At 37.3% G+C, this 23,867-nt stretch overlaps 1 protein-coding gene across 1 annotated transcript in view; it reads left to right on the top strand.

The window, feature by feature from the left end:
• The first annotated feature begins 13,061 nt into the window (after window positions 1–13,061).
• The window catches only part of LRRC9 (leucine rich repeat containing 9), a 96,115-nt gene continuing 85,309 nt past the window's right edge, over window positions 13,062–23,867 (top strand). The window contains exons 1-6 of the mRNA XM_081049748.1: window positions 13,062–13,618; window positions 20,529–20,610; window positions 20,917–21,135; window positions 22,063–22,203; window positions 22,720–22,783; window positions 23,092–23,162. Of these exons, the coding sequence (XP_080905874.1) occupies window positions 20,563–20,610; window positions 20,917–21,135; window positions 22,063–22,203; window positions 22,720–22,783; window positions 23,092–23,162 (543 nt within the window). The 5' untranslated portion in view covers window positions 13,062–13,618; window positions 20,529–20,562. The remainder of the gene's footprint in view (window positions 13,619–20,528; window positions 20,611–20,916; window positions 21,136–22,062; window positions 22,204–22,719; window positions 22,784–23,091; window positions 23,163–23,867) is intronic.

Consider the following 23,867-nt stretch of genomic DNA (forward strand, 5'->3'; position numbering starts at 1 on the left):
ACATTTTCATTATTGATAACATGCCAAGAACACAGAAAATTCTAATGGTATAAGCATTAAGTGGTTATTGATGGGTACTGAATCTTTGAGAATTGTTATGGTAAGGCAATTACATACAAAGTAATATGGAGTATGCTATTTTGTTTCTCTGAGAAACATTAATGAAAGTCATCATTTAAAACCTGGAATAACTATGCAAACCTCTAACTTCCTTATGCCTAAATTGATAAGGAGTTTGGGGATATGATTCTAAGTATTTTCTATATTTCATCAGATACTGATCAATACTATAATTAAGAATATGTGAAAGAAATAGCCCGTTAAATAATTTAGATTTTAATTGTTTGAGGAAACTGAAATTTTTCATTTTCATAGAAATTTTCCATTTCCAGTTTAATTAAAATTCCATTTTGATAAATGATTCTATTTTGCTCTGCTGAAAAAAGGTGTGCACACTGTTTCAGTTTTAGCAATTTTCAAAGCTGTTTTTACTTATTAGGTTCCACCTCTGGATGTATACAAATAATTATCTATTTGGTGGAAGAAATTTTCAGGTTTATGCTAGGGTTTGTAATTACCAATGTTTATCAGTCTCATTTATTTTACATTTTCACCCCCGTGAACTGACAAAGCTTGGCAAAATTGAAAATTTATGGGCACAACACATAGTCAGCGATGGAATTCCAAGGCTTGCATAGTTTCTCTAAGTTATGAATTGCTCTGAAATGTTTTTGAAATAAAGAAAACAGGGTTGGCACTTGGAAAGGATTCTTAGCAAGAAGAGTTGAGACAAAAGAACTATCAGATTTTCTCTTTAGCTATTGTTTTTTGGAAAAGAAATTTTGTTCATTGTTTTAAGAACGTGAATCTGGTAAGGAACATTTATTTAACTCTAGCTTCTTAATTCAGACCAAACCTTGCATCATGGGGAAAGAGGTGTGGGGAAATGCAAGAAAAGTACGGCAAGTAACAAACTTGAACCAGGAGGAAATCCCTTCCAGCCTCAACATTAAAGTTACTCAATAGCTCTGTTCCTCAGTTTCCTCAACTGTAACCTGGATATTTTAATAGTACCTTCTGCCTCAGGTTAGGGGGAAGCACTAAAGGGGTTGACATATGTAAAGAATATTATTAATTAAAATATATTAGGTTGATGCAAAAGTAATTGCGGTTTTTGCAATTATTTTTAACCTTTTAAACTGCAATTACTTTTGCACCAACCTTATAATAGCACATGCCAAATTATTTCCAGAAAATGGTTTATAATAGTAAAAACTCTGTCTGTCTGAGTTTTTATATATGCAAAAAGTCAACAGTAAACATTTCAGGCATTTAAAGTAAATTAGGTGAAGAATGATCCCCTATATTGAGTTACTAATGGTCTGTTTCTACTAATAGTTTCTATATTCTGAAAGACAAACCTCACATAAAGCTAGATATATTTCAAAGGTTCTTCTAAGTAGTTGGATAGAACACACACACACACATACACACACACACACACACACACACACTTTAACATGAAATAGCATATACCAGGAATGGCAAACAGAGGTCATTGATTGGTTAGTAATAGATGCTTGGAACTCTGTGTCGACAGAGTCTTTGGTTATATTCAAATCCAGTAGGAAAGAGTGTCAAGGATAAGTGATAACTATATTCAGGTAAATGAAGGGTGCATGGCAACACACTCCAAGTATTTGTCTTTTCTGGATTATATACAAGTTTATCAGCACCCAAGCCAGGGACCTACTTTTGAACCTTTATAGGAGAGAATACAACTGTGGGGGCATCCTGTTGACTTAGTAAGATAAGTTTTTGACACATCCTTGCCTTGCCAGCACTGTTATCTGTGTTTTGTTTTGTTTTTGTTTTTGTTTTATTACAGCCATTTTCGTGGGTGTGAAGTAGTATCACATATTGGTTTTTATTTATTGATGATATTTAACATCTTTTCATGTGCCTATTGGCCTTTTGTATATCTTCTTTGGGGAGATGTCTATTCAGATCCTATACCCATTTTTAAATCGGGCTATTTGTCTTTTTATTGTTGAATTGTAAAAGGTTTTTATATATATTCTGGATACAAGTCCTTTATCACATATATGATTTGCAATATGTCCCTCAATTTTTGATTGGCCTTTCACTTTCTTGATGGTATCCTTTGCAGCACAAAAACATTTAATTTTTATGAGGTCCAATTCACCTATTTTTTTTGTTACTTGTGCTTTTGGTGTCATATCTAAAATATTATTGCCTGATCCAAGTCAAAAGATTTACAACTATGTATTTTTTTTTAAGAATTTTATAGTTTTGGATCTTATTTTTAGGTCTTTGGTCAATTTTGAGTTAATTTTTATATATCATGCAGGTAATTTGTCTTTCTTATTTTGTGAATTTCCTTTCGTGTCCAGTGTTTACTTTTCCAGTCAGACCTTTTTTCACAAATTTTTTAAACACTCTCTGTATCATATTTTTGTCATTTATGTTGCAGATATTTTTCTGCAACATATTTCTGAAAAATAATTCTGAAAAATCTTCAAAGACTTCTTTAAAATCACATGGTTAATGCAACTGCTACTAAAGCCTAAGTTTTCTGACTCTAAAATTCATGCTCTCCAACTGAAAAGCCCTAACACAATATAATCAATTTTTCAGTTTGTACGCAATGTCATTAACGAAAGCCTGGCTCACCAGAGCTCAAGGTAAATAAACTACAGAGGTAGTTAAGATTAGTTCCCACAGACTACACCCAACATATTCAGAATTTAAAGCAACATCACCAGCATCAAGACTAAGGACAGGAAAGGTCCTGAGGTCCGGGAGGCAGTCAGAACCCTGGACAGCTCAGTGGCTCCTTAGCAAAAACAAGTTTTCTTCTAACTTTAGGCTGCAATCACTGAAACCTCAGATTAGTGGATGACTCGTACTTCTGGGGGTTAGTTCCAATTTGAAGGGCTCTAGCCAGATTCATATGGCCCAACTTCTCCTAGGGAAAAGTGCCATACCATCTTCCAAGGATCTGTGGTCTTTGTAAAGTAACATGGCCTCATCCTCAAGCCTGACAAATATGTTAGGAAATCTCAGGTCCCTGGAGCTTCTTTCGGGTTAGGCTGGCCTGAGGAGAAATTTTTTTTCTTTGTTTCCTTTCTTGGAGCTCTTTATCCATAAATCTGCCTTCCCATCAAATTTAGGGACTAAGCAGGAACTCCACTGTAAGTGGGGACCTGAAACAGTACTTGGCAGTGGCTTAAGCTTACATGAGAGTGCCAAGGAAAACTGAGAGGAATACTGACTGATATGGAAGGACTCAGAGCCTGACCATATTTATATTTCCATAAACACCATAATACATGTTTGACCTCTGGTGTCACAGAGCAGATAGGACTACACAAACTCTGTGGCTTGGATGCACTTAGGAACTGTCCTGAGTAGAGATTCACCCATCCCACTGCAGCCCTATTTGGTTACAGGTGTAAGACGGTGATAAATCAGGATATGTTTGTCCCGACTGGGAAAATAATCCAAGTGGAGGTCCAGACAAAAGTCCTTAGCATGAACGTCATCCAGGATACCCAGCACATTGTCCACAAAGAGACAAAAAACACTCTGGGTCTGTTTCATTCCAACTGAGGAAACAAGGAAAAAGGAGAACCCTGAACTTTGAAATGGGCACAGCATACTAGAATATCAGTTGAGGAATTAGCCAATTATTTTATGTAGAGAAACAATTCCTCTGCAGAAACATCTAGATACTCTGGAATAATGTTACTCTTCAGCAGAATCATGGCTTCCTGTGTATCTTAACTCTGGAGACTTTAGAAAGATCTTCCTGCTTCCTGCGAAATGTTGCTCTAGCCTGTCACTGGTGTTGGAAATCCAACATTTTGACTTTATATAAATTTGGCAGGTCAGTACTGTTGTAAATGGCAACCTCCCCAAATAGGTAACTCGGCATTCATAGAATGCTCTTATCTCATAGTGAATTATCAGACAGCTTTCCTAAGCTGAGCTTAGATTCTGATAAGGGGAGATTGACCCAGCACTCCCCACTGCCCTGGGATGACAGCCTGCAGGATTGCAATTGCAGGCACTTCACAGTCAGAGGAAGATGCTTAACTTCCCCAGGGCTGAATACATTTCAGCAAACTGTGAACATGCTCAACAATCCTTGTAGATTGTAATATTGTAACAGAAGTTATCTCTAAGATTGTGAAAATATTTATTTTCTTCTTCAAACTTTTTCATCTTTTCTGAATTTTCCAAGAAAAAAAGAAGTTTATGAAAAGTCTCTAAGGTAATCAGACAGCATCCTTTAGATACTAATAAGTTTTGCTTGTAAATTATACATGTAAGGTTATCTTAAGCATCAAAGATTAACTCATGAAAGGAGAAGTGCAGGTTGTCAGTAAGCCAGAGGAAGATAGGGATTATACATCTGACTACATCAAGAAGACCCCATGTATACCTTTTAATGAGTAATGCAGCTCTCATACCTAAATTCAAATTCTTTCACCTGAATGAAACTGAAATTCTTTTACCTGGAAAATGAAACTACATGCACAGTAAATTACCAAATGAGCATTTTAAGGTAATACGTTTTTAAGATAGTTGTAGAAGAGTGTAAGAAAGAGTGTAATCACAAGGCAGACTGCTTATAATCTGATGATACTGTCCTTTTTGTGCAGGTAGCTATGAAACTAGAACCTCCTACAGACTGTGGATCAAGCTTCTTGATTAGTTCCAGCAACAAAACTTATTCAATACATATCCTCTTTATTTGTTCATTCATTTATTGAATACTTCCTCTGTCAGGTTAGGATAGGCTATAATACAGTAACATACTAACTCTGAAATTTCAGTGGCTCAACACAAGAAAAGATTACATGAGGTGGATCATAATTTTAAGGTTAGCAGGAGCCCTGTAGTCATGCTGCCTAAATTTGGACCCCAGCTCTGTCACGGTCTAGCTGTGAGAACTTCGGCAAGCTATGCACTGTGCCTGTTTTCTCATCTGCAAAATTGGGATAACGGTATGTTCTCCACAAGACTGTTGTGAAGGTTGAATGACACGATAATGTCAGTGTCAGACACTTAACATAACGCCTGACATATACTAAGTGCTTCATAAATACTATTATGTATTCAGCACAATGCTTGACACACAGTCAGAACTCAATTAATGGTTCTAAATTATTCTAAAGGGAAAGTTTTTAGTGTTTCTTTGAGATGAGTTTGATCCCGTAATAGACATTGGTTTACTTAAAGCCTACCTCATAATGCAGGTGTCCCAACTACCATTCATGAAGGATGTTTTTACACCGTTGTAGAAAGTTGGGCTTCTGAAAACTAAATCATCTTAGAAATAAGGTACGTTTAACACTGCACCTGAGCAGGACACACATAAAGCACAAATGGCCACAGGATTTTAAGTAGCTATGCTGACAGGAACAAAACAGTGAACTAGCAGTGGACGCAGAGCCACAGGCCACAATGCCCCGGGTTGGTTAGGAAATGCTAAGAGACAGCAGTGCTGGGCTCACCAGCTGGGTGCACTGCCAGGAGCCAGGTGGTGAACGAGCGAGCGATGTGAAGACTGATACATGCTGACTAAGTTATTTTGGTTCTGTAAAAATAAACTTCTTCCTATATGTTGTGTTAAACAGGGTATCATTGAATTCTTGGATGTCTTTTTTCTCACTGTTTTACATGCACATTTTATAAATGTGACTAGCATATAGTAGATACTTAATACATTATGCTAAACAAATGCATGAAGTGTGAGGACACCCACTAGAAAAAGACACACTGAGGATCCTTTAGACTAAGCAAGATCACCACCTCCAAGGGACACTGCTTCTCCATTCCAGCCCTGAGATATCAACCCAGGGGCTCCACCAGGCACCTCCAGATCTTGTGACAGCCTGGGTCCTGATTTTGACCTTTATTTTCCTTCTGCAGGTGGAGTGATTCGATTTCAGCTTTCAATCCCTGTTTGTCCTGTGTTGTCCCTCAAATATGGCTTCACTTCTGGTGACTTCGCCTTCCCTAGTTTCACTTCAGTCTCCTTCCACCTTGCAAGTCTCCACCTATTTCCCAAATAAGCCTGTCACTAGCTCTCCACTCCTTGGCTTCCTACATTCTGTATCTGTCACCCATGGGATAGAGGCTTTAGTGTAGCGGTGGCATCTGCAGTCTCCGAAGTTAACATCTCAGGTTCTGTCAATCTCTGCCTACTCTGCCCATTACCCCCAATACTAATACAGGAATACCGCTTGGGAATATCCAAGGCCATTCCTAAATATGTTGAAGCTCAGATGCCTTGAAGTCTGAAATATTTTAGCACAGAGGCCTCGAAATGTGGATTTCCTCATAAACCACCTCTTCGGGAGGGTTAGATATTAAAATCTCCAGTGATGATAAATACAGTCTCCTGCTTGGCTATGATGAGGAACCTACAGCTCAACTGGAATAGATTTTGAAGGCTGCCTAGCAGGAGTGGCTGGATGTGGAAGCTTCAGTGTCAATAGCAGAGCCACAGCTACGTTCTGGCCTACACTGCTCATTTCTTTTAGCTCACTCAGTTTGGAATGGAATAAAACCACTCTAGATAATGAGTTTTAGGAAGTTCTGAATAGTCAGTCCATTGGACCACCTAAGTGGAGATAGATGTGAGTTTGTCCAGATTATTGTGCCTACTGATTGGAGCTGACTCAGTGCCCCTTAAGCACTAACTCAGGTGTCTGCATTATTATTCTTAAACTTGGTGGCTTCCTTAAGGATCATCTTAAATTGATGTACTTAGGCTAACCTGATTCCAGCTTTCTCTTCCTCTTTGCATTCAGGTAGGCAAGCCACTGTGCCATTTCTAAGCCCCCAGTTGAGAGGGGAGTGGAAAAAAATCAGGTCTGGTGTAATGAGGTCCCTACCAAAGGATGAATCTCATCACAGAGCAACCCCAGCACCTGCATCTATCACCCTACAGTTCCCCAACAAGTTCGACCAACCTAAGAAGTTTCAGGAACTATAAAATTTGGGGAATAACTAGGGACCACATCTATTTCTGCTGCAAATTGCCCCCATTGTAACTGCATTAAAAATATTCCATAGACTTCAATAAATGGTGCTGGTAGAATTGGATTGCTACGCGCGAAAGAATGAAACTGGACTGCTATCTGTCACCATGTACCAAAATTAATTCAAAATGGATCAAAGACTTAAGCATAAGACCTGACACAATAAACTGCATTGAAGAAAACATAGGTACTAAACTTATGGACCTTGGGTTCAAAGAGCATTTTATGAATTTGACTCCAAAGGCAATGGAAGTAAAAACTAAAATAAACGAATGGGATTATATGAAACTGAAAAGCTTCTGCACAGCAAAAGAAACTATTGACAAAATAATGAGGCAACCAACTGAATGGGAGAAGATTTTTGCAAACAGTGCCTCTGATAAGGGGCTAATATCCAAAATATACAAGGAACTCATGAAACTCAACAACAAAAAAACAAACAACCCAATTGAAAAATGGACAGAGGACCTGAAGAGACATTTCTCCAAAGAGGATATACAAATGGCAAATAGACATATGAAAAAATGCTCAACATCGCTAATCATCAGAGAAATGCAAATGAAAACCACAATGAGATATCACCTCACCCCAGTCAGAATGGCTTTCATCAACAAAACAAATAGTAACAAGTGTTGGAGAGGCTGTGGAGAAAAAGGAACCCTCATACACTGTTGGTGGGAATGCAGACTGGTGCAGCCGCTATGGAAGGCAGTGTGGAGGTTTCTCAAGAAATTACGAATAGAATTACCATATGACCCAGCAATCGCTCTCCTGGGTATCTACCCAAAAAATCTGAAAGCATTCCTCTATAGAGACACGTGTACTCCAGTGTTCATTGCAGCTTTGTTTACGGTGGCCAAGACATGGAAACAACCAAAATGTCCTTCAATAGATGAATGGATAAAGAAGTTGTGGTATATATACACAATGGAATACTATTCCGCATTAAGGAAAGATGATATAGGAGCATTTGTGACAACATGGATGGATCTTGAGAGTATAATGCTAAGTGAAATAAGTCAGACAGATAAAGCAGAGAACCCTATGATTTCACTGATATGTGGTATATAAACCAAAAAGAACAAGACAAACAAATGAGAAAGAAAAACTCATAGACACAGACAATAGTTTAGTGGTTACCAGAGGGTAAGGGGGTGGGGGGTGGGTGATGAGGGTAAAGGGGATCAAATATATGGTGATGGAAGGAGAACTGACTCTGGGTGGTGAACACACAATGGGATTTATAGACGATGTAATACAGAATTGTACACCTGAAATCTATGTAAATTTACTAACAATTGTCACCCCAATAAATTTAATTAAAAAAAAAATTCCATAGAGCTCCGTACCCATTGCATTCTATGTAGATGACATTCCCAGGAGTCAAACACTGCAGCATCCTTCATTGCCCCAATGGAACTGAAACTAGTGGCCAAACTTGAGAATTAGCTACTTATGATAACTATTTCATTTCACTAAAATATTGTAACCCAGAGTTTAATAAGTATCTCATTTTTTCCTACAGGTCGTAGAATTTGTGATCTGCCTCAGAACTAGCATTTTGTTCCTTTAGCAAGGCCCATGGTCTTCCTAGACTCTGTGCAGAAACCAAGAACTAAGCAAAGTATTCCTTAGACATGCTGAAGTATCAAAACTTCCAGTATACTCGTAATCCCATGGAAATATTCCATGCTGATGCTGGAAGCCCCACTTCTGATGGGGTATGTTCATTCTTCCCAGAATACAGATGCAAGTACTCTGAGACTTTTTTCCCCACCAGCCTGTGACAGTGCCCCAACAGAGGAACACTATCTTTTCGTATGTGTTGTATTGGGGTGCAATCAAATCTGCATGATTGTCACACAACTCCAGGATCCTGATCAATTCTCTCATACTTGTATGACTCTGAATTGCTGCTAGCCATACTGGCTCTTTGCTGAGCTGGATCAATGCAAATATGAGACTGTAAAGGTCAGTTCTCTGGAACTCTCTCTCCTGAAGACATTCAGTGATATGCATGATCGGGGTAGGCCACTGAGCTCCAACAGTCTCTAGTAAATTTGGTGTTTGTGGAACATTATAGAATAGAATGGGATATAAATGTATACAGTTCCTGCCATATTTCTCCATTATGACTTCCAAGCTTACTAAAATGCTTAAGGAAAACAAGGCAAGCATCATAAAAGACCCAAAAGGCATTTGAAAATCATGAAGATCTACCCTGCATCTATTCTAGTACTACCAGAACCTTTCCTTCCCCAAACATATGTTCTGAACACACCATAGAGGAATATTTCTCAAAGTATGATCTAGAGACCAACTACAACAGAATCACTTGACATTCTTGCTTAATATGGTTGTTCCAAGTATACTGAGTCAGATCCACTGGAAATAGACTCCAGAATATGTAATTAAGTACCTCAAGTTATTCTTATATCCACTAAAATTTCAAAATTACAGCTATAGCAGTATACTTCCTAACTGAGCCCTAACTCAGCATTTTTACTATTCCAAAAACTATTCCAAAAATTTACCATTCCCAACCCCTGCCCCACGCAATCACCCAGTCAAAGTTATATTAAAAGGGAGGAGGAAGACCACTAAAGCAACAGAAAGCTTGAAAGCATTATTTAGAAAAGGGCCAGTTTTCACTTATGCCAAAAATGGGCTGTTGCAATCTAGAACAGCATCCAATTGTCCAAAGTTTAAGCCAAAGGTCAATTCATTGGTTCTAAGTCTCTCCCAGTGCCAGGGGCAGGGCAGGTTAGGCCAAGTAGAGACAGCAGAGAACAGTTAGCCATGGACAACATAGTTATGTAGGTCAGGGAGAAGTATAGGTCAGAAAGACTGGTGGAGCTGGAAGCATTTAATGCTAGAAGGTAGCTGTTTGGATATTTATATCAAGGTGTAATGCTAGGAGAGCTAAGACAGAGTGGGTGGGAGATACTGAGGATACTTCGGGCAGGATGAAGACACTGACAATACCCAGCAAGAATTCAAGCAACAGGCAAATCTAGTAAAGAGGCAATATTGACAGACACATCAAAAACAATGTACAAAGACAGGTACAGAGATAAATGCATAACTCGAGGTTTATAAGATACATTAGATTGATACCTGTGGTACGGGTGGGGGTGGGACTGGAGAAAAATTGGAGAGAAAAAAACAAAAAATACCAACAAACAAACAAAAAAAACAACAACAACAAGGGTTTAATATGGACAAAGGATGATAATATGCTGTGTGACCTGAGAAATACATTCAACTTTTTGAGGCTGAGGTGCAAATAAAAGACACAAAGGAAAGGAGGTAAAGAGGAAAGAATTCTCCATACAAAGAACTGGTCAGCTTTCTAGTGAATTAAGACTACCATCACTGCTGAAATTCATTGTCCCTCAATTTGCTACCTTAGAGCTAAATACAAATACAACCTGGATGGTAAAATGAGGTTATATTGCCTGAGAGCCAGTAAGTGCCTCTTTACAATTCTATTCTGGCTGCCTTTTAAGAAAAGCCATTAATTATATATCAACAAATCATGGATAAAGACTATTTAATTTTTTTAGATAGAACAATTAGAAATAGTGTTCTGTTTGTCTAATTAAAACTTTATTTCAGAACACTCCTAACTTTTAATTGAATAATATACATTCACTGTCAGACATTAATAATAAGAAGGCTTCTGCTGATGAATTTAGAAGAGTCACATAATTATCTCTTCCACTGCCAAAGTAAATCCTAAATTGTGCTGCATTCCTTCTTTATGCTATATCAAATTCAAATGTGTGACATAGAATTTTTAGATAGTCTAATGAAATCATTAGCTGGAAAGTATTCATTTGCATAAGAATCAAATGTCAGCAAGAATATACAAATTAAATTAGCATTTGAAATCCCTAGACTTTTGGTTCTCTGGAATTAAAGGCATTGCAAAGCCAAATTGTCATTTAAATGTCTTCACAGTTCTCTACCAATAAGGATAGGGCTTTTGGGAAAATAAATTTAACAATTAATTAAAAAGGTTTTAATTAACAAATTGTTATGCAACTCATGGTTTTATTTAGGTCTGTAAAGTCACCTCTATTTTGTTTTAAATGGTTTTTCTTTAAATCAGGCAGTGATGCAGTAAGTTTGCTATAATCAGTGGTAATATACCTTCCCAATTGTTTTCACATTCAAAATAACTTTACCCATAAATAATTAGATATAATTTGCCTCTGTCTAGGAGTATGAACAGAGAGATGAATGAAATGAAGTCTTATTTCACTTAGAATATTTAATTTTCTTTCAGTGTTTTCAATTTCCATTGTTTCTTGTACAGACAGACAGACAAAACCTTATCATAAAGAAACTTTAAAGTGAGAAATGGAGATTAACAAGACTGATCACTATTTTTGTATTCCTCCTATGGCTTTTAACTGTAATCACCGTTTGCTCCAAATTCCGTCTAGAATGTTAACAACATTCTTCCTTAAAAAATTACTCAGGACAAAGGCTTTAGTTTGGCAAGTCACCAATGGTCATTAGTCTACAGCTTTACAGGAACTCAGACTCAATTTCTGGCTGGCCAAATCTTTGAGCTGAACCTAGAAATAATATTCTTAAAGTTACTTGTTTATGTAATATAAAGAAACCTGTGTGTTAGCTCTCTCCCAGTCTTTTACTGGTTAGACAAGTCAAAATAGATTTCTAACGATATACTTTGATAATCTCAATAATTTTATCCAAAAGAGCTGCATCCCCAAAATGAGAAGCTTGATGTAGATAATTCACTTACTTCATTTCTAATCCAACTTCTTAATCTAAAAGGTTAGATCTCTAAACTATTATATTCTAGTCTTTATACTCTAAAGATAAAAATTTGCCCCGATAAGTCATCTTGTTCAACTAGATCATTTATTTTTCATTAATCAATTAATGAAAGATGGAAACTAAAATTCCTGTGAAATAAAAAATGTAGAGGGAAGAGGATGTATTATAGAACTGTACACCTGAAACTTATATAATGTTATTAGCCAATGTCACCCCAGTACATTGAATTAAAAAGGGGAAAATTAGTTTATCTTTTTCTATATGTTTATATGTATGTTTACAACAGTCAATATTACAGACAATATTATTGGAATCATGACAAATATGTTGAATTATTGGTAGTTGTTAGATTAATGGAAATATTTTTTAAAATCTGCATTCCTGTATTTTTCTTGAGAAAGTGTTGTTTAAAACTAGTCTATTGAACGAGGTGGCCATCTAGTGACGGAAAAGAGCCCTGCAGACAATGTCGTCAATATTCTACACAAACTGAACCACAAAAAATACAGTAACGCTGTCCAACAGAAACATAATAGAAGTCACGCATGTAACTGAAAATGTTCTAGTCAACGCTTTTAAAAAGTGAAAAGAAACGATTTTAATACACTTTGATTTAACCCAATATATCAAAAATATTATCATTTCAACACGTAATCAATACAAAAAGATTTTCTTTCTTATGAAGTCTTCAAACTACTATGTGTATTTTACAGCACATCTCAATTCGGACAAGCCACATTTCAAATGCCCAACAGCCACACGTGTCTGGTGGCTACCATACTGGACAGCGAAGATCTAGAGAATGAAATGAGTACTGCAGTCACTTTGATTTGCCTTTTACTCAGTTCACTCATTTCTCAGCCCTTCCGTCCACTCTTTTCAAAGTTCCTCCTTTGCCCTCTTTAAATTCGACTTTATTTTTGATTTTTTTTCCCTCCTGAACATTTCAGAATATTTAAACGGCCCCCCAAAGCCTGTCCGAGGACAAAAGACCCCTGGGGGCACATCTTTTCTCAGAAGGGTACCGGGGCGTTCGTTTGCCTGCGTGGTCCTCGGACGAGGCTCGCTCGGCGCTCTGCGGCTGCGGGCGCCGGTCAGCAGCGTTCCTGGGAGGCGCCAGTGGCCGGCCGCCAGACGGAAGCCACGCCCTGATCAGGGCCTGTCCCGGTCGCCCGGCCACCTTGTGACATCACAGCACCACGCCTAGCGAGAGTTCAAGTCTAGCAAATCTCTGTGCTTCCAGGCCCCGAAGGTAAAAGATTTACAATAGGAGGGAGCCGGGACTGGAGGAGGCAACGACTAGCTCCCCGCCACCAAGCCCACAGCTCGTCGCGTCCAGTCAGGTCCTCCGGTCGGGCGAAAGCAGGTGAAAAGTGGCGCGCAGGCACTGAAGGACCCTCGGGCGGGAAGCACCACACGATTTCCGAAGAGCCTCGGCGGGGTCTTCCGGGTGGGCCCCTACCTCTGCTGATTGGTTGGAGGTTGCTGCCACGTGATCCAGAAAGGGATCGGCCGCTGCTTTCCCCGCCCCTTTCATCCTCACCCCCCCCCCCAGGTCGCCGCAGGCTGAGCGTGTTTCCTAGGCAACCGCAGCGGGTGGTGTGTACACTTCTGGTCCCGGGCTAGAGAGGGTATCGTGCCTGCTGTTGAAAGCCAAGGATTGAGAGGTCGGAGTGAACTCAGCTTTCTCTCTGGGATTGTCCCGGAATCCATCCTGTCTCTGGGATAAGGTGAGTGTCTGTCACCTGGTGGCCTTCGGGTGTACATTATGTGTAGCCAGGCCCAGATAGTCTTTGCTCCCCTCTGTCGCAGGCCGCACCAGGAAGAAGACAGGAGAGAAGCAAAGTTGAGGTGCGATGGAGATAATGGCTTTATCTGAGGCTGTCAGTGAACCTCGCAAAGCTTAAGAGTTGGAGGAAAAGGAGGGTGGTCTTTAGAGCACAGGTTAAGGTACTCCTTGGCCAAACTTGATGCTGCTCACCTGAGCGGGGAAGGGCACTCACCCCATCCGTGATAAGGGGTGGAATCTGATCCCTTTATACCCAAGGGAGGAAACGGAGGTTTCTAGCTTGTAGAAAAGAAATTTGATTTTCTCAGAATGATACCCTACCCAGCTATCAGGGTAGACAGAAACATGGTCTTTTACACTCCAATTATCATAATACTCTGATTGGTCATGTATAGCTAGTATTTCTTTAAGTTATACTATAAAGGACATTATGATATGACAATTAATTCAAACCATTTCAACAAATTTTATCAAGCACCAAGCGTGTGCCAAGCACTGTGATATGTTCGTCATCACTGCCTCCAGTGAACATGTAACTTGATAGGGAGGAAAGACCTGCAAGCATCACAATACATTGGGACAGGTGCTATATAGAGAGCATTTGCAGACCTTAACAGGAGTCGAGGAAAAGAAGGATTATAATACTACGAGAGAGAATTTAATTCTTCACACCCTTAATGTAAATCTTTAAGGATGTATGGAGTATACCATAAAGTCAAGGGAAAAAGACATTTTGGATGGGGAAACAGCATATGCCAAAGTACGGAAATATTCCAGCATGTTCAGAGAACTATATAAGGTGTGATCAAACAATACAGTGAATGTTTAAATAAAACAAAAATTTATTATAGTAAAAGACACATTGCCATTTATCTCCCTTAAATACTCCCCCTTGCATCAAACACACTTATCCCATCATTCTTGCCACTGTCTGAAGCAGTTCTGGAAGTCCTCTTTTGTGAGTGTCTTTAGTTGCTCTGTTGTGGCTGCCTTGACTTTGGGGAAGAGCTAGAAGTCACACAGTGCCAGATCCGGTGAATAAGGTGCATTATGGACACACCGTAATGTTCTTATTTGACAGAAATTACCATACCAGAAGCAATGTGTGACACCTCGCCTTTCTGTTGTGATCAAAAGATATGGGGAATGCTGCTGCCAAATGCCATCCAAAGGGAAGTCAGGGATCCTCAATACAGGAATTGGCACATCGAACCTTAGTAAGAGTGTGAGACAACTTTCAACTTGTTTGGTGCAGTCAGTCAGCTGTGAGCTACAGTTGAGAGAAGGTATGTTTTCAACTGTGCCACAAATCATCCTCCATCATGACAACGTTCCATGTCACACATCGCTTCTGGTATATGGCAACGTCTTTCAAACAAAAACATTACAGTGTGTCCTCATCCACCTTATTCACCAGATCTGGCACCATGCGACTTCTGGCTTTTCCCCAAAGTCAGAATGATTCAGGACATCGAGGCAGCCACTACAGCGCAACTAAAGACATTCACAAAAGAGGACTTCCAGAACTGCTTCAGAAAGTGGCAAGAACGATGGCATAAGTATGTTTCAAGTGAGGGAATATTTTGAGGGGGATTGATGGCAATGTGTCTTTAACTATAATAAATTTTTCAAAAAAATGTAAACATTTACTCTATGTTTTGATCACACCTCATAGTTATGACCAGAGCCTGCGGTGCTCTGGGGAGTTTGTGATTGATGAGCTTGTGGGGTAGGTAGGAGTCAGAGCACAGAGACCATGAATACCTTCCTGGGAGAATACCGTGAGCAGATAGATTTACCTTTCAGGAAACTGGCTGTCACAGTAGTGTAGAAGATGGATTGGAGGGAAGTAGAATAATAGGGAGGACATCCAGTTAAAGTGAAATGATGAAGGCCTGAAACCAAGGCAGAGGCAATTGGAAGGGAGAGGAGGAAAAAGTTTGATAGGCATTTAAGAGGTATATGCAGAAAGATTTAATGAGTGAGTGAACATGGGGGGAAAGAGTAAGAGTGGTTAAGGGGAAGTCCAGGTTTCTGACTTGGATGATTAGAAAGATGTTGTCATTTAACAAGATAAGGCATACATTAGGAGAAGCAGGCTGCCTGGAAAATATAATAAATTCTGTTTTGAACATACTGAATTTTGAGATGTTGTGACATATTCAGATGGAGTTTTCCATGTGGGTAGTTGGATTTGTTGTACAGGAAAGAGGAAGATAAAGATTAGTAATTTTTCTCGAAGAATGAAACAATTGATCAGAAAAGTAGGTTTGAAATAACAAGTAGAGCGAAGCCAAGGAGAAAAAGTCAAACCAAAGAAGAAAACTTAGAGAGTCATCGGCATTGTCAAATGCCATGCATGTCAAGGTCAAGTTGAGAGCTGAAACATGTCCAGGGTCTTTGGCAATTAGAAGATTACTGTTGACCTTGGTAAAAAAAAAAACTGCAGTGGCCTGATGTGTCCCCAGTCAGATTGCAGTGAGCTGAGAATTGAAGGGAGGTAATGAAGTATTGCTAATGACTTACTAGAAGTTTTTCTGTAAAACAAGCTATTCATAGAGTATAGGACAGGAAGATTTTTTTTTTAATTTTTGGAAAATTTTTTGGAGAGAAAAGAGACCCTAGAGAATAAAATATTGGAACAAGTGAGAGGAGCAAAATTTGACATGTCAATGTTCTAAAAGAGACTTAAGAGGATGGGATCAGTACACAGGAAAGGAGATTCATTTTGGATAAGAGAAAGAATGCTTTTACTAACACAGAAAGAGAAAGCAATACATTTTTAGGAGCAAAGAGAATTTAAGGAGTGCATATATGATGGCATCACAGTTCTCTTTGAAAATAGGGACAAGATTATTTGCTGAGAAAGAAAGAAAGAGTGGTTGAAGTTTAGAATAGTCCCCGTGTCACGAGTCCCAGATCTATAGCTCTAGTCCTACTCTCCCTAGGAGAGGAAGTTGAAGAAGAAAATATAAAATGTCTGTTGAAGATCCAGCTGAAGTTAGAGGCTATGCGTTTGTAGAGACTTCGACCCCGTGCTGGTTATGTGAAATCTTCCAGCAGCATTCCAGAGCAGAGAGGAGGGGTGATTAACCCAACGCAAGATTTGAGATTTGAAGGGTGAAATCTACAGAAGCTCCTGGTGGTTTCCTTATAAGCATACAAGGCTTATAAGCACACAAGGCTTAAAAGTACCAGGAAGGTCCAGGCTTCTCATAATTTAGATTTATGCAAATTATAAAATTTGTAGGTTTTTTTATTTTGTTTTGCTAATTAACTATTGAATTAGAACAAGACTTTTCCTAAACGAGTGCACTGAGGAAGGGAAAACATGGTGAAGTGAGAGGTAAGCTTAGTATCCTAAATATGGATATTTATCAAGAAAAAGTAGTCTTTTTAAATATTAATGCATGGAGAGCTATGCCTTGTTTTCGAAGAAGACTCAGCACTGCCACGAGGGAAGGTCTTCCTAAATTCATCTTTACAATAGACTCTCAAAACCACATGTGAGTTTTTAAAAAATGTAATACAAAATAATCATAAATCTTACTTGGAAAAATGAATATGAAAGAGTAGCAAGAAATTTTCCAAAAAAAAGAATATGACGTTGGAATTCACAATATAAACCATAGTAATTAAAACAGGATAATACTATAGGAATAGGCAGAGCTAAGCGAGAGCACAGATTAGAAAGTCTAAAATTAGACTCAAGTATATGATAATTATGTGATAATTTAGTGACTAACCAAGGGAACAGCTAATTTCTTCTGGAATAGATATCTTGTACATGGACTAGATACTTTGCATCACTATTTGGTGACTGAGGTGGGGGGCCATTGAGGGCAGTCTTTAGCCCTTATGTGGTTGGTGGTGGGCAGGCAGGGTTTTCTTTGGTGTTCACAGACATTGATGCAGGGGCTTCTTTCAGGTTGTTTCTTGGTAAGTGCTCCCTTGCCTGACCACTCCTACAGCTTATGCTGTAATATCTGGGGGCTGTCCAAGAATGGGGTTATGAGACAGTTGCAGGGGAAGTAGGGAAGGAATGATCCATATAACTTTCAGGATAGATCCATCACCTAACTAATCACCATCCCGACTACTCAGCCACGATTCTCTCTCCCTTATTTTATTACAGCTGTCCCTTAACTGGTCTCCTTGCTTTTGCCCTTGACACCCACAAGTCTGTTTTCAGAGTTGCTAGAGTGATCCTTTCCTAAACTTATGTGAGCCGGTGTTACTCTTCCACTCAGAATCCCCATATATCTTTCCATCTTACACATAATAAAATCCAAAATCCTCACAAGAGCCTACAGATCACAAGAGGGCACATGATCTGGCCCCGCAATACCTCTCTGACCTCATATCCTACCAGTCCCCATTTTTCTTGCTATGCTCTAGCCATATGATTTTCCTTGTTATTCTGCAAACATGCCATGTATACTCGCACCCCATCATTTTGCATTTGTTCTTCCCTCTGCCTGGATGCATTTTCCCCAGATTTCCTCATAGCTCACACACTCTCATTTCCTTCACCTTTTTGCCCAGATGCCACCTTATCAGAGAAGTCTTCTCTTTCCTCGCCTCCCATAATCCTCTGACTGGTAGATATTAGTCGCTCAATACATCTATTAATGAGTGAATGAGTGAATGAACAGAGAAGCCAGTGTAGTAGGATAATTATCTGGCTGTATTTTTCTTTGTGATGCTAGTTGGGTTCCCTTCCCTCTTCGACTCAGCATGATGGACCGATGTCCCCAGTTTACAAAGCCTGAGTACAAATACAGACCAGGTGCAGTACTCAGATATAGATCTCAAAATCCTTTGATTTAGTCCCTTTTGACGGTCCACAGCCATCCTCTTCCCAATCACTGCTGTTCTGAGTTTGGGGATTTTTCAACATAGTTTTGTAAAACTTCTTTCTCTAGTACCTTGAATTTTGGGGGCTGGTTTGTACTGATGGGCTTTCCTCTTAGTCTGATGCTGTCTGCTACATTTTCCTTCAAAAGACCTTTTAAAACATTTCTGGCAATTAATGCTCTTTTTCTAGCACTACTGTATATTTCTTTCTTATTTTCACATTTCCTTAGTTATTCAAGTAGGATTTGGGCAAAGAATTTTAGGTAAATGCATGGACACAAGTCACCATCTTTTTGCCTTACAATTTTAATTTATATATATATATATATATATATATATATATATATATATGTATATCTGCAGCTTCTACCACTGTCCCCTTTGTTTACTCTTTTCCAGCCACTCTGGTCCCCTCATTGCTCCTTGATTATACCCAGCACACACTCACCTTAGGGCCCTGGCACTTGTTGGAATATTCTTGCCCCATGTGACTTCATGGCCCATTTCCCACATTACTTTGCATAAAGGAATAAAAGTGAACCTATAAGTACTTTTTAAATAAACATTTAAATGAAATTTCATTTAAGTATAATATATACTATATATTATAGATATAGATATGTATATATATTTATATCACACATATATAATAGATAATAGATAAATATATATTTATATCACACAAATCTTAGCAATCTAATTTTATTTTCTCAAAGTGAACATATCCCTTTAATCAGCAGCCAAATCAAAAAATATATCTTCATCAGCACTCCAGAGCCCCTCTTTTATTTCCTCCTAGTCATTCACCCCTGGAAGGTAACTACTATCCTGACACCTAATACCACAGATTAGTTGTTTTCAAATGTTATATGAATGGAGTCACACAGTATGTTCTCGGTGCATGGCTTCCTTTGCTCAGCATTGTGTTCGTGAGAACCATCTATGTTGGATGAAACAATAGTCTCTTTCTCATTCCACTCCTAGGTAAAAACCCAGTAGAAATGTGTACCTATGTCCTGTATAACAAAAATATTCAGAGAAGCACAAATTATCTCCAATCTGGAAACAGTCCAAATGTCAACCAATAATACAATGAATAAATAAATGGTTCTATATTCATATTATACATCACTAAACATGCTTTTTAAAAAGTGCAGGTTTTTTTCTTTTTTCTTTTTGCCTCGATCTAGCCCCATCCAACTTGTCATGCCTATTATAACCACATCAGCTGTCACCTGCATCTCATAGTAACTCATATTAACAACTTAGTATGTATCTTTCCATATTTTCTCCTTGCATAATCATACATACACACACACACACACACACACACTGTGGGGGAGTTATTGTAACAAGTGGAATCACGATATACACCATTTCTACATCTTGCTTTGTCATGTCATAATATAAAAACCAGGATTCCTATATTTTTTAAAAAGTATATGCCTGCAATAATGTAATGAAAATATTAAAAATTATGAAAAACTGACTTAAATTGTATTGAAGCTATTTATGTATTAATCAGTTCATATCATCTAAAGTGAAGAAGTTGGCTAATTCATTTGAATAAACGTTTATTACCATGCCAGGTATGTTTCTAAGCCCCCTTTTTTCCTTTTTTGCTAAGCATACTTAGAGAACTAAAAGACATGCACTGGGGACGAGGTAAGGATGTAGATGAGAGATGACTGTTCAAGTGGTAAAGGCTCATAGAGTGGGAAAAAATTATACTTGTTTTATTTGAACCCAGAAGGTAGAATGACAAGTGGGCAGGAGTTATGGAGAGACAGAATTAAATTCAGAATAAAAAAGAACTTTCTAACAGAAAACTTCAGAAATGGAATAGACTGTTTTGCGGCCAGATACTTGGTAATGTACTATGTGAAGATTTCAAGCCACAGGTGGACAGGTCCACCAACGTAGCTTTCAGGTCCCTTTCAACGTGGAATGATATAACCCTAGTATTTATTTCAATTTTTTGTTTTCCCTAATAGATAATATTAGTATGACCCTTATTTTTAATGGAAGATGATTGAACGCGAAAACCCAGACCAAGAAGAAATAATTAAAGAACTGGTGAGTCAAAGCCAAATTTCTTTTCTACCACATTTGAAAGAATATTAAATGGAACATTTTACATTCCTTTCTGGAGCTTACCTAGAGATTTCTTCTACTGCATGACCTTTGAAAGCAGAGGAAAAAATCATATATATACAACAACTTTCATTATTGTGAGAGTGAAAAATGCATCAGTGCAATTGACCGTTTATAATTTCTAATGGCAAAAATAATTTTTGATTTTTGTTTTAGCCATTTTTTTAATTAAAAATTTTTTTTTATTATTTTAAGTAGGTAATAACCTAATTTCTTTTTTGAAAACAGTGTTTATGCAATGGTCTATCTTATGAGACGGTTGGACAAGAAGGATCAGATACTTCAAAACTGGAGATGTTTTTCTCAGGGTATCCCCGTATAGTCGGATTATCATTATTTCCTAGTTTAACAAGTCTCACAATTGTTGCTCAAGATATAAAAGAAATTTCAGGATTAGATATTTGTTTACAACTCAAAGAACTTTGGATTGCCGAATGCTGTCTAGAGGTAAGTCTAAACATACAAGTTTATGTGAAATATTTTATGCTGAATTCTTTGTATTTGGAAACATAATTCATTGAAATATATGCTTGAGACATGGATCAAAACAGATAAATGGGGGGAGGGTAAAGAGGCTGTACATGATGCATTGCAATAAAACCTTTTATCCATTCAATAACAACAACAACAAACCCCAAAAAACAGATAAATGGGCAAAAGAAATAGATTTATACAAAGGAAAAAAAAAGAATTAAAGAATTAAAACATAGACATATACTACTTTTTATTAATCAAATCAGATCAAATAATACCCTGTATTGCTTAGTAATGAAATTGGTTCACTTAGACACTATTGGTCGTGTGAAATTATGACATTTATATTGAAAAACAATATTGTGAAATGTATTAAGAGCCAAAGAAAGGTATATATCATTTAATTCAAAAATCCCTATTCTAAAATTTTATCCTACATACAGCAGAAAACATCTGTATGCATGAAGTTATCTGTTGCATATTATTTATAATAGCTAAAATTTGAAATATAAATATGCACCTGTAGGGTTGTTTTTCAAAAAAATGATTATAAACGTCATGAAATATTTTGTAACTATTAAATCTTATAATTTGAATGTTATGGAAACATCTTAGATGGTCTTAAGTTATAAAAACTCACAAAATTGTATAGGTATTATGACTATATAAAAATAGGTATAAAAGTGATTAAAATTTAAAGAGAACATGAAAATTGAAAATAGTTGTATTTAGGTAGAGAGATTATACATTTTTTTCTTTTAAAAATAGTTCACTTTGCTGGGTATTAATTTTGTAGTACTATATGATTTTTAAACAAAAATGTATTTAAAATCTACTTTATTAAAAGGATTAATGGCAAAACATAAGCTAACACTATTCAGTCTGATCTTTTTTTAACAGAAAATTGGAGGTCTTCAAGAATGTAAAAATTTAGAAAAACTGTATTTATATTATAATAAAATTTCCAAAATAGAAAATCTAGAGAAATTATTGAAATTGGAGGTTCTTTGGCTGAACCACAATGCAATTAAAAATATTGAGGTAAGATAATTTCATTGATTTATATATGAAGTAAATTACTACTTGTGGTGTTTAAACCATGATATCGATGGTCATATTATGCTTATGGGCCAAAATATTCATGATTAGTTGAATTATTGTTGTTAAGAAGACCTAACATGGAGAACTTCATATACATCATTTTCTGTACTTCTCACACCAAATCTGAGAGGATACGTGTTATTTCTTCTTTGGAGATTTTTAAAAAATGAGGTTTAGAGAAGTTTTATATATAACTTGTCTAAAATTATAAACACACTTGTGTAATGTGTTTGTTTTCCTGTTCCTCCTCCTTTTTTCCTCTCCACTCCCCTCCCTGCTCCCTCCTCCAATAATTCTCTCCAGTTTCCAGAGAAACAAAGATGGCTTCATAGAGGCACTCACTTATTTGTGTGCTCAATGCTCAGAGTACCTAGTGTACTAACAAGATTGATCAAATGGTTTATAAATATAAATTTTAATGATTTCTCCTAAATTATATATTGTGTAAATTTTTAGGGTTTGCAAACTTTGAAGAATTTAAATGATCTCAACCTTGCTGGAAATCTAATTAGCATCATTGGTATGTATTGTTTCATTTGGAATGTGAGCTAATGCTACAATAATATTTTATCAATATAAAAAGTACATGTCTTTTATACTTTTTTGTATGATATCTTTGCAAAGCATTTCTAAATCTTTATAGGATGTGATTATAAGACGTGAATATATCACTCATTAATCAGTGGTTACTAATTATACAGTGTTATTATTAGTCTTATTTACATGCAAGAAATGATGGCCATACACAACTCAGAAATATGAGAGAATATGAACAGGAGGTAAAACAAGAAATTTAATTTTTCTTTCATTTTGTTTTTTAAATTAAAGGTCGATGTCTTGATCCCAATGAACAACTGGAAAGGTTAAACCTTTCTGGTAATCAGATATGTTCTTTCAAGGTATGTTAAAGTGGAATAATTCATTTTTATTCATTAACCTGGATCATGAACCATGTTATTGCAAAAAATGGACTAAAGAGCCCCCTTTTAAGAAATATTAAGAAATTATTTTGGATTACACAATACTCCTGGAAATTTGAGAGTCAGCCGACTAAATTGGCCCTAATGATCTGACACTATTAAAATCAAACAAATAACTCCTTGGCTTTAGGATAGCACTTTCTAGTTTTCTTCCGATCTTCGTTGACTCTACCTCTTCAGTTTTTTGGTTTTCATCTTCTCCTAACATCTAAAAACTGGACTTCTTCAGGTCAATCCTGGGATCTTTTCTCATTTCTATCTGCTTTTATTCTCTAAATAATCTCATTGTGTCTTATGACTTTAAATACCCTTTATTCACTCATTACTCCTAAATTGGTATCTCTACTTTCCCTAACAAGTCCCCCAAACTATAGATGTCTCCTATCCTATCTCAAATTGATTTCCCCTCCACTAAACCCTCTTCTCCTGCAGCCTTCTCTACCTCTCTAAATGGCATCTCTATTCTTCTAGTAACTTAAGCCAAAATCCTTAGAGTCATTTTTGACTCCTTTTATTCCTTCCTACTCCACATCCAATCTATTGGCAAATTCTATTGACTCTATCTTGAGAATATGTCCAAAATCTGACCATTTCTTACCACCTGCATCACTGGTTTAAGACACC

The sequence above is a fragment of the Rhinolophus hipposideros genome, assembly GCF_964194185.1.
Source record: "Rhinolophus hipposideros genome assembly, chromosome: 5".
NCBI classification, from domain to species: domain Eukaryota; kingdom Metazoa; phylum Chordata; class Mammalia; order Chiroptera; family Rhinolophidae; genus Rhinolophus; species Rhinolophus hipposideros.